We start from the raw sequence: 15,683 nt of genomic DNA on the forward strand, positions 1-15,683 counted from the left end.
CATCCTGGTCTCCGTTGAAAAAAATATACCTTCCTAACTTGTTACACGTGTAACAAATTTTACTGTAAAAACATTTTTGTTAGGACCTGCTATTTTAACGTTAAATGTTAATTAAACAGTAATTGAGTGCAGACCGTCATTATCGATTTTCCAAATATTAAAACTGTACCCTTTTGTGGTGAGTATTTTACCATCTGTTACTTGTAATCTAAATACCGTGAATTTATTTTGTTTCATAATACTATAGATGCCTAGAAATCCATATATAACGAACACCATTTTCAATTTATTTAACGTTAGCACGCATTTCTTAATTGTGTGGTATAGGTATTTTTTGTATAGTTTTTAAAATCACCTGTTATTTATCATATCTTAAAAGTTATGAAATAGCAGCCACAAAAACCAAACGCTGTAGAAATCTGATCCTCTAAATACAATGTGAAATTTGTTATAGGAAGATTTTAGTAACACAATAAATAAAGACAACTAGGACTTAGTTAGATGTCAGTTCTTAAGGCGTGTTTCGGATTCAAAGAAATAATTTATCATTTGCTTATGCATTTATAATGTAACTTTAAATAATTCCGATGGGAGTAAACGATGTATTTTAAACTGTACTTAATTCCAGCAATACCAAAGCACACAACGCTGACGGTAGATTTGTATTCGTTTATTCCACTGAACTTAAATTAATTATGATAATTTTTACATAAATTTTGCTCTTCAGCATTAAAAATTCTACATAATTCATGTGAAATTTGTCACTGTCTTTTTGGTGCTTCTGTAACACTAGACCATTTCTGCTTTCCGAGCACGGTGATTTCCTAGAGTACAAAATAGATCTTCCATTTCCGTCTGTTTGTCTGCCATCTGCCGTATGTCGCCCGTGTCGATTTTTATTAGATCGATAATCTCCAAAACTACCAGATCCACTGTTATCAAACTTCAAAATATGTGTGTTCAGAATATCGTGGAAGTAATATTTATGTCTTTGTTAAAATGTTGATCAGAACATTAAATTCACTAGAAACATAATCAGTGCATTCATATTGTTGGATCGGTTTCCCCGAAACGTTCTGTATACAATAATACTGTGACAATTAGTATCATCGCAGTCAGACACTTTCAGTGCGGAATGGGACTATTTGGCGCGGCCGACTTGGCGCGGCCAACTTGGCGCGGCCGACTTGGCGCGGCCAACTTGGCGCGGCCGACTTGGCGCGGCCAACTTGGCGCGGCCGACTTGGCGCGAGCCATTTTGGCGCAAAGCCAACTTGGCGCAGGGACACTTTGGCGCAAGCCATCTTGGCGCGAGCCATCTTGGCGCGAGTACGTCAGTATATAATATAAAAAATATTTATTGCTCGTACTTTGGTTGGCACCCTGTTATTTATGCTAAGTGTAGGCAACCAAATACACATTTTAATTCCCACAAATTCTAATAACTAAATGATCCACGGAGCAAGAAGTTCCACGTTTAGGAGTATGTTTATAATGGGGTGCAGGGCGCGAAGCGCCCGTGTGTCCATTAAAAAGTCGACATTACCCCTTCCCGCGTTGGAGACTATAAAAATTAGGTTATGCTAACAACGGGTGCAATTTTTGTATATTTATATCTATTTTTCTTGGTACAAGTTCATTCGCGCCAAGATGGCTCGCGCCAAGATGGCTTGCGCCAAAGTGTCCCTGCGCCAAAGTGTCCCTGCGCCAAAATGTCTCGCGCCAAGTCGGCCGCGCCAAGTTGGCCGCGCCAAGTCGGCCGCGCCGAATTGTCCTAGACCGACTTTCAGTGTGCTACAATTATTAGTAGGATGGTGTACGTACCGCTATTAAAACAAATGTTTTCAATGGAGAGTAATTCAAAAACAACCGTTCATATTTTGGGAGTTCCAAACGTTTGCGTAATATTTTGTCAATGCGAAGAAGTGCGAACTGACACTCCGCGCAAGACCAGGTACAAATAAGTCAACAGAGTGTGCATCTAACATAATACGTTCGAATAAAAGGTAGTGGCGGAGTCTGAGCGATTAAATTATGCATGATACATTAATGAACTTAGAAAAATAACCTCTACAAGAATCTCTAAAAAAAAAAAATAACAATCGTATTTTTACTGCCCGACCGTAAATTACTTTATTAAAATGTCACCCTATCACAAAAACCTTGTGAGAAGAAATCATGATATGTATGGAGTCACGGTTCTGACAGTGAGAAAAGGACTGTTTAAGCTTTTTAGACCATATTTCACGGTGGCCAAACCTCCTTCGTCTCTGAGGCACAACGTAGCGGTAATTATATTATAACATTACCCTACGTCCTGAATTTCGAAATAATTAAATAAAGTGTATCTAAAATAATCAATAAATTAATAATACCAGCTTAAGGTTTTTGACGTCTGGAATAAGCAATCCTAGGAGATATCGAATTTGAAAGAAAATAGATAACTGAACCATTTCTGATATAAAACGATAATAAATGGACTTTTTTTGAAATACTAAAATTAAAAAATAAAATTATATCTCGGATATTAAAACTTCTTTCTATTAATCATTAAATTTTTCAATATTTTTGAGATTACGTATAGATCCATTTTTTGAAGGCGACGAATTAATAGATGTCGTTTCATGTTTTGTAATCCTCCCATCATGAAAATTTCCAAGAAGTTCTGCCTAATTACTGCGACAATTTATAAAATTTTGAGGGTAGGTACATGAAAACTTCTAGTGTTTAATTAAGTGTGAACAGGAGAATACATATATTACGTTGAATATTCACACTTAAAGTTGGGAGAAAGTATTGTGAAATATCGTCTTGTAAGAGATACATGTCTTACCATTCTGAAGATAATGTTAAATAAAATTTTGAAGTAGTGGATCTAGGAGGTTTAGAAATTGTCTCCCAAATACGAGACAAATAGAAATTATTTTCTATGCAAATTCGAAATGCACAAGAAAACATAAATCTCAAACATCCACCAAAATTGACAATCCCATTATGATACAATAGGATTTTGATAAATTGATCTTCATTAATAAATATAGAGATTTTTTGTTTCACGTTTTCTGTCTATATTCTTATAGAATGAAGCAAAAATTTAAATTATGGCAAATAATGCTGTGATCTATTTGCGTCAAAATAAATAACAGGGTCGACCGCTTCTAACATAAGTCATAAGCCCTTTACATATTTGAGAGTCTGCGCACCGAGTTCATTACGTTACGTTATAATCACACGGTATGACTTATAAGCACACTTCGGCATGACGGAAGTAATGCTCATTGCCTTCCTTTCGTCAGCACTATTGTAGTCATGGCCTACAACGTCGGAAATTCCTAATAACAATTACTACTGTTTCTAGGTTTTCCTCAGTTATACGAATTTTCCTAGATGACAAAATTGCTTGATTTAAAAATGACTGTCAACATCACATTTTTCGTGATGATGTTGATCAGATAAACCCGAAACTGTATCAAACGCCACTGAGGTTGAAAGGCACAGGTGGTCAGCCATATTTATCGCTTGACGTCGCGCTGTCATAATTAATATTTGTCTGATTGATTCCCCATCACTTCGGCTTTGTCTAAATCTGCTTATAACTTATAACCGTATCGTAAGCCTTATAATAATATAACGTAACGAAAATGCTCCACCGATACGCGATTTTAGAAAATAACGAATCAGATGATCAAATACGGTGTTTCCGTCTGGAATGTTTACGTTGACAACAAAATCTAACACCAGAATATGCTTTTTTATGAAAGTTAATCGCCTTTTTCAGAGATTAATACATAATAAAATCTTCAGTCACCTTGTTGTCGTTGCTCCAAAAATTTTTCTAAATCACTGGTGATGACAACACCGGGTGAAAATTATGGATAAGTAACGTCAACCAACAAAAAATGAGGTTAAGTTGTTTCTGCCATATTTTTCCAGCGTATAACGTAACAAACTATAGGCGCAAAATTTATGTTTTTCTAGACTATTATGTTCATACGATATCGTTTTATAATGTATGTAACGACACTGAAAAAACGGTAAGTCTCAATTTTCTGAACACAGTTTTGTTATTCATGTGCTAAATTAATTTCTTCTAACTTTTCTATTTTATATTTATACAGTAGTACAGATTCCATCGTTAATATACGTGTTTGTAGTTTTCAAACTCTTGTCCAGTAAGTAGAGCACAAACAGTAAAATGAAATAAATCTTCCATAACTTTCACTTGAAGTTCAAGACATTTGAATTTCTCATTTTTTCCCGCAAATAGTCTAATGAAAATTCTAGTATTACTATCAGGTCTGCGTTGCTTTTAACAATTGGAAGTCGCATTACAAAGTACAATTAAATTGTTACATACTGAAGACGGAAGAAAACTCCCTGCATTTTTGTATTTATTTGTTAATCCGTGATGCTACTAAATAGTCCGAGTTACCAAGATTCTACTGTACTTCGTTTAACCATCGCTGAAGAAAAATAAGAATGTTTTACAATGTCTATTTTAAACTTTCCAAGATTTTTCTATTGCACAAACATCATAATTACTACCACATAATATACCTACGTTATTTGCATAAACTTCGCATGTAACTAACGAGTGATAATTAAAATGGTAAAGGTCCCGTTTGCAATGATTGCAGCCTCATTGCACGGAAATATTTTTAAACAAATACTGAATTGCATTAATAGCACATTGGACACTTCTGCAGTGATGTCATCGGCAAACAGTTGTGGAACTTTAATGTGTTGTAGAAAGAGGTTAAGATGTTGGGGTGGCCGGAACGATTTGTCATCATTCGACGCACGAGTTGGCGGCTTAAAAGCGCGGGGTGAAAAGTTGCCGGTATGTTGTAATAGGGGATGACCTATGACACGTATTTAAAATTCCGAAAGTGTCCGGAACATTTTGTTTGAAAAACAAATTTGCAAAATAGAGTAAAAGTTTGTAGAGCGCATCTTCTTTGCCCTTCGTCGCTTTAATCTACCGTTGCCGCGTTGCCAGACTTAGAGGGGCGTCCCAGTTATGATATGCAAATGCAGATACACCAGAGATCAACATTATAATCAACTTCTCAACCTTGTCTTACGACATAAGGAATAGCTGACTTTTTTCAAACAAACTTGTATGATTTATTTTCATAATTGCGGTATAATGGTCGGCGCTTTGTGATATATTTTAGCTGAAAACACAAGAACGCTGTTCTAGAAAAAAGACAGATTTAAAGGTTTTACTTTAAGCATTAAAGTGCGGGTGGTGCGAGTCGCTGGAATTCTAAATAAAAATATTCTGCGTAAAAACTGTTTTTATTTTAAAACAGCGTTGATCTATCACTGTTATAACTAGTTTATTTTGAATCTAACGTTATTCAAAATTTTATTGGTAATATTGCGTATCTGACAATTTAATTTGAGTAGGAAATTTATGGACTGATTTAATCCTGTTTCTTAGAATATGAAAACGTAGCTTTCCCACTTCCATCTGTCTGTCTGTGGGTGCTTTTATAGATCTTGTAGAAATTGTTGATATAAATTAGACAATTTATTTACTGTAAAAGTGTACTTTAGAATTAAATTTCACGACGTAATCTCAAAATTTTGCAAAGTAATTCTAACTCAAAATATTGAAATTAATAACTAATATAGCTTTATATACCTTTAGTTGATTAAGCCACTCTTATTTTGAACACTACACATGTACGTTTGTAAAAAAATCAAAATTCAACAGATATTTACAGTAATTTATCTCACCAACTACAGTGAATTGTTTTCAGGTTTTTATATTTTTCGTACGCATAGATTTATCGTGAATGTAGTGGTAGGTTGCTAATTAAATTTATGTGTTCTTCCCTTTCAACATTTTGATGAAGTCAATTCAAAATTTTGAAAATCGGAATAGATAAAAACGACTTACCGAACTTTCCAGAAAGTGTCCGTTATTAATATTACACTGTACGTGTCCAACTTAATATATTTGTCTTCACTAAAAAGTTGATGATGGCCTTAAAAAATATCATTATAAAAACTTCATTTGAGCATTGGATGTCCTTTTACCTGTAGTTTAATAATTCGTTTCTATTTTCATTTCAAAATTTGTAGGAATGAAATCGGAATAAAAGAACACTTTTGTGTAGAATTAAATGTTGCAATTTACCCAAGAAAGTGATAACTTCACACCAACTTTAGATTTAAGAATTTTGGTTATTATTACCTCTAACTGTTGCTTGCCATGTTACAAATAAATATTTATTACACAACATTAAAGAAAACTAATTACTTACGTCTAATTTTATATCTCCTAAAGCCCACCTACGTATTTTACTTAACCCTATAGTCTGAAGACTTTAATAATGACGTTACAAAAGTACAAAGATGTTAATTTATGTGCACATTTTTTTTACAAATTTTATGAAGGTATGATCTTTTACGTTGTCATTTTTATACATGTTTTTTTCTTGTTCAGTGTAATTAAATACCTTTACATTGTCCTTTTTTAAGCCGTTCTATTTAGATCAAATTACAAAAATGACCTTTTCAATGGAAGATACAATGCGTGTTTCATTACTATGATATCATATGTATGGTGCAGTTGAGTTTGAAGTTTAAAGCTTGAAGTATGCAGTTTTGGTATTTTTCATTGACATTTTCCTTAGTCCAAAGTACTGGTTTTTCCAGTAAATACTTGAAGTTTTAAGTATATAAGTTACCATAAATCGGACAACTACCGACTTCCATAAAATTAATTATTCAAGAAGACAATATGCGTTTGAGGTTCTTGATTGTTTTGAAAAAAATAATCAAGAAATATTGATAACAACGTTAAATAAAATCTTTTTGTTAAACAAGCCACAGATTTTTACGTCCTTAAATTTGGTTATAATTGTACGACCAATTTTTGAGTTCCGGCTAAGTAAAGTCAGAGTCACATAAGTTAGAGATGCAGATACTTGACTAAAAACTACATAAAAGTGCTCAAGATATCTCAAAACACGCAGATTTGTTGAAATCTTCACACCAAAATTTTTGACGTTTTTCAAACTGTCACTGAATATCAGTGTTTTGTGAATTTGGTGAAACTAACTTACTAGTTTAAAACTTATAACCAGACTTCGGCGGCGCGGAAGTGATGATCATTGTCGTCCGATTGCCAGCACTGGTGCAGTCGTGGCTTACAACTTAGGGAATTCTTAATAACAATTACTACTTTTTTTAGATTTTCCTCAGTTACACGAGTTCTCCTAGATGTCAAAATGCTTTAACAATTAAAAATGACTGTTCAACATCACAATTTTCGTGATGATCTTGATTGGATAAAGCCTGAATTGCATCAAACGCCACTGAGGTTGAGACTGCACATCGATCAGCCAAATTTATCGACTGACGTCGCGCCGGCGTTTTTAATATTTGTCTGATTGATTCCCCATCACTTCGACGATGTCTAACTCTGCTTATAACTGTACAATTTAAAACTGTAATTGTAAAAAGTAATTTAAAAAAATATCTGTGCAGTAATTGGTGGAAACCATGTTCACGTTTAAATGTTTTCAATAAGACTACTCTAGGAGCTGTTAAACTCTAGGAAGTGAGGATATTCTGTGGCCGTTACATGTTGTGGTCTATAAATGACTATAATCTTAAATTGAACCAACCAAGTGTTTAGGTGAAAAAGCTTGACAGAAACGCAAAAATACGGTTACGATACGATGAAATCAAAAACTGTTTCTTTTAGCGTTGACTTTGGTGTCTTTGTCAAAACTGAAATTGCGGAATTGAATGAAAAACCTGAAGAAACATAAATTTTGCTCGTAGTTTTATGACTGACATTTATTGATGTTTTATGTTTCAAATTATACTAATTAGTACTAGGTAAAACTTTCTAAACACTTGTCTTACTGATTGTCGCCATATATTATATAGTGATATTGAGCTTCTCACTTTTAGGTTTTTTTTCTGTAAATCCAGAGTTAACATAGTTTTCTTAGTTTGTACGATGGCAACAAATGACACAGTGAATATGAGCACGGGACTACTAATTAAGCACTATAAGCTAAACTTTGTTTATATATTACTTTTTAGGGTTATGAATTATGTCAGAAACTTAACCATTGTTGCCAGCCTAAATGTCATCAAGAAACATTGTTACTATAGTCTTTGCCATTTCTATTGAAACACCACTTGTTAATGGTAAATTTGGCAACGTTCATATTCAGACAATTTTCTAACTAAAAGCCGTTGTCGATTAACCGAAAGCTGTTACCAATTGCTGAATTTTAAGCAAAATCAACAGGTGGTGTTTCAATAGAAATGGCAAAGACAATAAGCCAATTAAATTTGCAAATTGTTTCATAATTTTCTAGTGTATTTTCACAAGAATTATGCATTTTTCTTCATAGGAGTACTGCAAACCTAAGATCTTTTGCGGATAGTAAATTTACTACCTAAAAGTAAACTTTACCTGTTACAATTTAATTTTGAAAGAACGACTACACTTGTCTGCTAATCTTCAGCACATAAGAGAAACACAATGAATGCTAGACAACTCGTTGGAATATGCTGTACTAATGAGATCCAACAAGATCGAAACTACAGTCTACAGCTTTCCAACGGGTTGTCTAGCCTTCGGTGTGATAAACACTATGCAACGACTACACTCTGGTACGATGCAATTAAGTATTAAGATTTTTAGTTATCATAATATCAGATTCGAGTTTAGACTTGTCTAGATAATGCCAACATAACAAATATTTTTGTTGTCTGTTCTGTAATATAGTAACGTTATATAGTATGTTAACAAGTAGTTTAACCGTCCAATTTTGAAAGTGTCCTGCCTAACGTGTTGTGGATTAATCTCTGTCGTTATTTTTCGAATTTAATAAAATGTTATACATATCAAATGTAACATTACAAAAACTACGTCAGTTAGTCACGGTAGCCAACAGAATAAAAAACATGGCCTACTAACATCCGAAAAGATCGTGAATGTCTTTCATGGCAGACTTCATTTTCTGACTGTTGTACACGTGTTTCTTTTTCTATTATTTGACAAATTATGAAGACATGCATAATGGGATATGTTTTAAAGTCATTTTGAAAAAGTATTTGCCCCAAATATTTCTTGAAACGTAATAAAGTTCCTTTTATCATGTAGAAAAAAATAACCTTTTAAAAAAACAAAGTCGTCATTTCCGGACCAATCGTGGGCGCTGTGATCACTTTTGGGTTTCTAAATAAACTTTTTGATAGCTGCTTTGTGCGTAGCAGCTTTGAGATAATCTCGTCTTTAATTTGAGATAGAACACCCTGCATATGTTATAAACTTACGAAACAAAAAAGTAATTTCGGAACCGTTACTAATTCATAAGGTATTAAAAGTATCAGAACCTAAAATAACACTGGCATTTATTATGTATCTCAGAAGTACTTAATTATATAGTCCAACAATACGTACAATTATATCAATAATTTATATACAAATCAAAAGAAAGTCAAATCAGTGCCTTTAAAGTTTGAGTAAGATTGTAAGTAAAGTTTATAATAATCAACATTTATTTACAAAGATAACTATCTATTTAATGAAGCACTAAAGTTAAGTGAAAGAGTGAGAGGAATCATACAAACGAAATATGCCAACATCGGCGAATAAAAACAAAATATCTTTTTTGCAGAAGAAGCCAGAAATCTTGACACTAGTCAGTCGTGTATTAAGCAGAACTGTCATTTGATCCTAACAAACTTTAAGCACAAACAGAGAATTTTGTCGACGTCTTAAAAATTCATTATTAAGACCCACCACTGACCCGGAAATGACCGGCATTCAGGCAAGACTTCTATCATTACGGGTACTAAGACCAAGTAATGATATGCATTGATTATTATTATTATTGTTATTAACATTGTGGAAATACATTTTATTGGTGTGCATGTTGACCCCAAATTTTTGTTCTAATAATGTTAATGAATTTATGTTATATTTTTTATGCAAACTAAACACTGCATAAAACGTTAGTGCATAATATCTACAGATGATAATGACCTAAAACTTTCATTAGCTTCTACAGTTTTTCTTAGCGCTACCTACATGATTTCAAATGAAATCGGCAAATAACAAAGCTTTCGTTTACACGGTTACATAAATTATGACTTTTTTTTCAATGTAGCCTTTCGGTATGTATGACATATTGTTGAAGGTCGGTACAAATGAACCAAAAGGTGAAATGTGTGTCCGGTAAACAACATTGTAATGTATACATAACATGTGATATGTGTGTTTCACTGTAACAAGGGTACAATAAAAAGCACACACAAACAGTGGAGAGGAGTCCAATAGCAAATTAATGGCAATGATGTTGTTGAAAGATATCTGCGTAAACTTACTTTGTATTGCAGGTCGAAAAATCATTTAAATATACGACACTTCAAATGGCAACAATTCAATACTGTTACATTCCAGATTATTTTCGTATATAGTTTATTAGTCATAATATTAAACATTTTCTTTCTATAGAAATGGTGGATGCGCCGGGACAGTCATTTACTATACAATAGTTGATTGTTGTCTGTAAAATGGGATAACACTGCTGTTGGGAATATTATAGCCATAACGACTTTTACTAAGATTAGAATCGATTATTAAAAAGTATAATTATGTTTTACCAACGTTTTTGTTGATCGCCGTTGATCTCTTGTAGTCACCTTTTTGTGATCTTCTGGTCCATTCCGACACTTGACAGATCTAAACCATTACCAGAAGAAGTGCCTTATTTAAAATATGTCATATTTAAATCGACAGTTATTTTTAAAGTGATTAATTTAAAAGTGCTGACATTAGTAATTTAATGAACAACCATTTATAAACTCTTTTTACAACCTACCTAACTTGTAATTCTTTTCTGTTTACTTTCAGATCGACTCAGATTTAGTTTTCGAAAATTTAGAGCAAACAGATATAGCAAGTCACGAAAATCATCATAGGATAGCAAAAGATACGTCCAAAAATGAAGAAAATTCCGTAGATTCTAGTCCATCAGTGGATGAACACTGGTTATCAAGCACTGTAAATAGAATTAAAAGGCATATTAACAGCTTTCTTTCTACAAATTCAAAAGTAAATCATGCGGAAAGGAAAGGAAAATCGTCGAAAGTTCCTAGAAGCAGAAGCAGTCCGCGCAGCAAACGAAAAACGTGGAGAGTCCGCAGACAGGGTAGTCAAGAAGAGGCTGATGAAGAATATGATGATGAGGATGACGGTGAAGGTGCAGAAGATGATGATAATACTTATGATGAAGAAGATGTAAGTGCAACATTTCTTTTTTTAGCAGTCAGGGTATTCCGAAAAGTTTGACACTGCAGATTTTCTACGCTATTCGGACACAAATGTCAACCACTGTCCCAGTTGCTTTACTAAAAAGCAAAGTTCTAAGTTGTGTGTCAAACAACAATTGTAAATAGCTTCTCACCTAAATTTAATTGGCCTCCAAAAATATTTAACAAATTTTCCTCTCTTATGCACTCTAAATTTCCGGCAAACAAATTTTATCAATGGAAATTAAAAAAAAAGTCGTCCAGTTGGCGCAACGTCATAATGAGAGTTTAAACCCTCGGCTAATAATAATTTGGAGCTAACTAAGGGATGTTTTTTTTTTAATCACACTTTAGTATATATGTGTACTGATTTTTTTCTTCCAATAAGCACAATCGGAGCCACAACATCTTGGACGTCATTTTTATGTCATTTTGAAAATTTTGATGTATTGTCACTTTGACGTTTGAAGTTTAAAAGATTTGTTACGTCGCATCCAGTATCAGTATGTCCGCAGTATCAAAAATAACAAAACTGAAAAAAAAAAAGTTTACAGTACTGTTTCACAATTTGTACCAGTAGAATTATATTGATGTTCAGGATTTTCTGGTAGGTGCATTTGTCAAACTTTTGGGGTTACACTGATTAATATGTGTACATATGGTAGTCCTGATTTTAATTTAACACTATGTCAAGTTGGTTTCCGGAAATATGTTTGTTAATATTGTGTTTTACTTAATGTGAATTTCTTTCTTCAGCATCAAACAAGTAATACAGGGTGTAAAATCAATGAGCACAATTTATTTAAATGTAATCTTTTTATGTGTCTCATTTTAGGAAGAAAATGAAGAGACGGATAACCAGAATGGTGAATATGATGTAAGTAGTAGATTTTCGTTTCGGAAAGTAGCTTAGTCTCAGTTTTAACACTGTTGCTTTTCAGGATGGAGGTGACGAAAATGAGAACGAGGTATGTTACTTTTTCTTGTATTAGGCTTTACAATCAGAGTTTATCTTTGAAATTACGATGCGACATATATATTTTTATTCATAATTTTATTCTCGTCCATTTTTACTTTATACTATTTTTTTCTTTTTTTCTTGTATTTCGGGACTCGTGGGCATAACAAATAAGAAGAAGTGATGTCTTCTACGTCGACAGTTTCGGAGTTTATTTTACCGCTTTTTCAAGACGTTCAGTTATAACTAAGACGCAAATGGTAGTTATTATTGAACGTCTTGAAAAAGCGGTAAAATAAACTGCGAAACTGTCGACGTAGAAGACACCTTTTCTTCTTATTTGTCCACGAGTCCCGGAATACAAAAAAAAAAGTATATATTTTTTTTAATAATCCAAGAGTTGATTGAAAAATAACAACGGTGTCATTTTTAACATATTACGGTGTTGAGATATTCTGTGGACCGATATATTGAGATACGTGTTTTTTTGTGCCATTAATAAAATTTAATTTTAACAAACAATGTTTATAAAAAAATTCTAAAAATATGTAATGCAATTTTCAATTGTCTAATGTCTCTTAAAAAGTGAAAAATTGCAATGACTATCAACTTTAGACATGTAGTTAGACGTCTTCACAAAAAAGAAAGGCATTAAAAATACAGTAAGATGCAATAGTAAAATACAGGATTTTCTGTACAAAAATTTATGATTTTTTTATAAACACTCTGTATATTTAAGACTCAATTTTATTGGTACCGCAACAAAGCCTCTGTTTATCTCTTTATAAAATATCTCAAAGTAAATATTAAAAATAACTCGTTTTTTTGTAATAATCTCTCGCTTCGTAAAAAAAAATCATGACAATTGGGGTAACGTGGCAACATGGCATCTGAGTTTCAGAATAAATTATGGTTATAAAGCCTAAGAAGAAGCCAATGAGAATATGTAACAATAGTATTAGTGAGTGTTCTATTTAAAAAACTAAATTGTATATTACACCTTAAAAGAACATTCTGTATAGTTGAAAATATTCTTTCATAGAGTATATACAAAAAAAAATGTAGGAAATAAATTACACTTTGTGTACTATTTAGGGCTGCTCGTTACTTTTACGTACGGTGTTGTCCGCTCAGGGTATTTTCATTTTTATGCAGTATCCTAAAATTCCTTGTTATTTTCCAACCATTTTTTTTTTCTTTTTTTAAATTGTGTATTTTACGTGTGTCCACTTCAATAATTATTATGTAATTCTAAACTACACTGAAAAACAAAAGCAAAATGTTTGAAATAAGCTGTAATCTGAATTAATTTAGTATGAGGAAGGAGACCTAGATGAAGATGGGAATGGTAATGGTGAAAATGGGGGTAATGAGGACGAATACGAGGATGAAATGGTAAGCTCCAAAACTTATACCAAGATCAGTAAAATATATTTCTTTTTTTTTCATTTAGGAACCTGAGAAAGGAGACGAAGAAGAAGGCGAAGAGGAAGGTGAAAATGGCGAAGATGATAATGGCGACTATGGGGTAAGCTTTTTTAATGCTGTTGTATGTACTTATATACAGAGTGGCTGCTGTCACAAAAAGCAAATATTGAAAATATAAATTTGTAGGAACTTTCATCATAATTATTTTAAAAGATGAAACGCCAATTACATGAATTTTATTACAGTTGCTCTTCAAAGTAACAAACTGTAAACTGATTTTCATGTGACAATAAATACTCTGACTATCAGCAAGAATTTATAATTACGCTAAACGAAAAATGAAGCAGACAGTAGAAAAATAACTCACAATCCTAAATATAAATTTACTTTTAAAAAGCAGACAATAATTGTGTTTTACTTGGTTATTTGATGAAATTGGAGTAAAATAAGACTATTTAGGTGCTCCCAAAAATAATAAAGTGCTAGACGCACCAGTCACGTCGAAAGTGTGACTCCTGAGAGGAGTGAGGCGTCAGGAGTTCACTGTTTACCAATACATTTTAGTACAGTTTCGAGCGTGCTTTTGGGGGTAAATACAAATTCAAAAATAAAACTTATGGGTATTTCAACAAAATTTATTTAATCAGTAGACTTCTCACACGTTCTCGCATTTCGTCATGTTTTTGCTACTTCACAAAGTAATCCTTAAATACTGTAGTTTAACTCACTGATAAAAACAGTACTGTCTAGTTGACTCGCGAAAACGGTTATCCATAGAGTCACGAATGTGTACGACCACATCACGAATAGAGCATACGGTCACGTAAGACGAGTTTATTTTTCGTTTGTTTATGTGTGTCCCAAACAAAAAAGCAGCCACGTAGTCTAGTAATACAACGTCTTTGGGAGTCTCCTATTTGAAATCTGTCTAGGCAATCAAAACAACAAAACTTGTTCAAATATGTATATGCAGTTCAATAAAATTAGTTTTTTTAATCATTTTACGAAATTAAATCAAAAAAAGATGATTGACAACCTGATGGGCAGCATAAGTAAAACTTCCAGTTACACAACTGTGACTGTCAACGAAAAACAGAATCCCTTTCGGAAGGTTTGATCTAGAAATTCGGTGGTGTGAGTGTCGGTCAGCTTTTGCACGTTTAATTTCTTTCTTTGATTAATAATACTGGACAACTTGAGTTATTTTTTGCTGTATATATACCTCAAAATACATTTGTTCTCAATATTTTTATAGAATGGTGAATACGACGAGCATCCTTTGCAACCAGAAATACCAAGAGTAAGTAAACATTTTGTCATATTTTGTGGAGTGTATCAAAAAATTGTCAACCATTACCTCAAATTTTTAGCCGTCGCAAACAGAAGCTACTTTTGTTGGCGTTTCTGACATTATACCACCCAGTACAGAACAACAAGAAACTACGAGTGTTACTGTAAGTGTATCAAAATTTTAATTACAACGTGCCACGTAAGTATGAAAGTAACGTATAGTTACTAATAAACTATATTTGCAGGAGATTCCCCTTATTCAGGAACCTTCGCCAACAGAAACAGAAGTCTCCGTAAGTTGGGCGTTGGGATCAGCTTCTAATCCACCATAAAGAATCATGTACACCCTGTATATTTTAACTAACATTGCCTACTTATATCGAATTATCATGATCTTTATCTATATCTTTGTGTGCATTTTCAAGCTGCCTTTACACCCTCTTACAACGCATTTACATCATTTCTGCGAGCATTTGTCTATGTTATGTGTCTTGTTGTATCTCATCTTATTTCTCCCACTGTTAATATTGCTTATTAATCTATTATCATGTTACAGGAGGATCAGAGAGGATTCAACCTTTTCAAGGTTAGTTACAGGTACTTTTCTAAGTATATTAAATCTAATCAAATTCGCTTTTTACAGCCCGAAGATAACTACTCTAGTCCAGAAGCACGCAACCACACTGTGTAAGCAAATACTACTTTTCAATAA

The 15,683-nt window shown here is 33.1% G+C and overlaps 1 protein-coding gene across 1 annotated transcript in view; it reads left to right on the forward strand.

Moving 5' to 3' along the window:
* The window catches only part of LOC135130624 (basement membrane-specific heparan sulfate proteoglycan core protein-like), a 323,417-nt gene that overhangs the window by 145,891 nt on the left and 161,843 nt on the right, over positions 1–15,683 (forward strand). The window contains exons 2-11 of the mRNA XM_064058025.1: positions 10,898–11,284; positions 12,131–12,172; positions 12,237–12,263; positions 13,568–13,648; positions 13,707–13,781; positions 14,937–14,981; positions 15,052–15,135; positions 15,217–15,264; positions 15,528–15,557; positions 15,615–15,658. Of these exons, the coding sequence (XP_063914095.1) occupies positions 10,898–11,284; positions 12,131–12,172; positions 12,237–12,263; positions 13,568–13,648; positions 13,707–13,781; positions 14,937–14,981; positions 15,052–15,135; positions 15,217–15,264; positions 15,528–15,557; positions 15,615–15,658 (863 nt within the window). The remainder of the gene's footprint in view (positions 1–10,897; positions 11,285–12,130; positions 12,173–12,236; positions 12,264–13,567; positions 13,649–13,706; positions 13,782–14,936; positions 14,982–15,051; positions 15,136–15,216; positions 15,265–15,527; positions 15,558–15,614; positions 15,659–15,683) is intronic.

The sequence above is a fragment of the Zophobas morio genome, unplaced genomic scaffold (assembly GCF_036711695.1).
Source record: "Zophobas morio isolate AGI-343-1 ecotype UQ-CSIRO unplaced genomic scaffold, CSIRO_AGI_Zmor_V1 ptg000017l, whole genome shotgun sequence".
NCBI lineage: Eukaryota > Metazoa > Arthropoda > Insecta > Coleoptera > Tenebrionidae > Zophobas > Zophobas morio.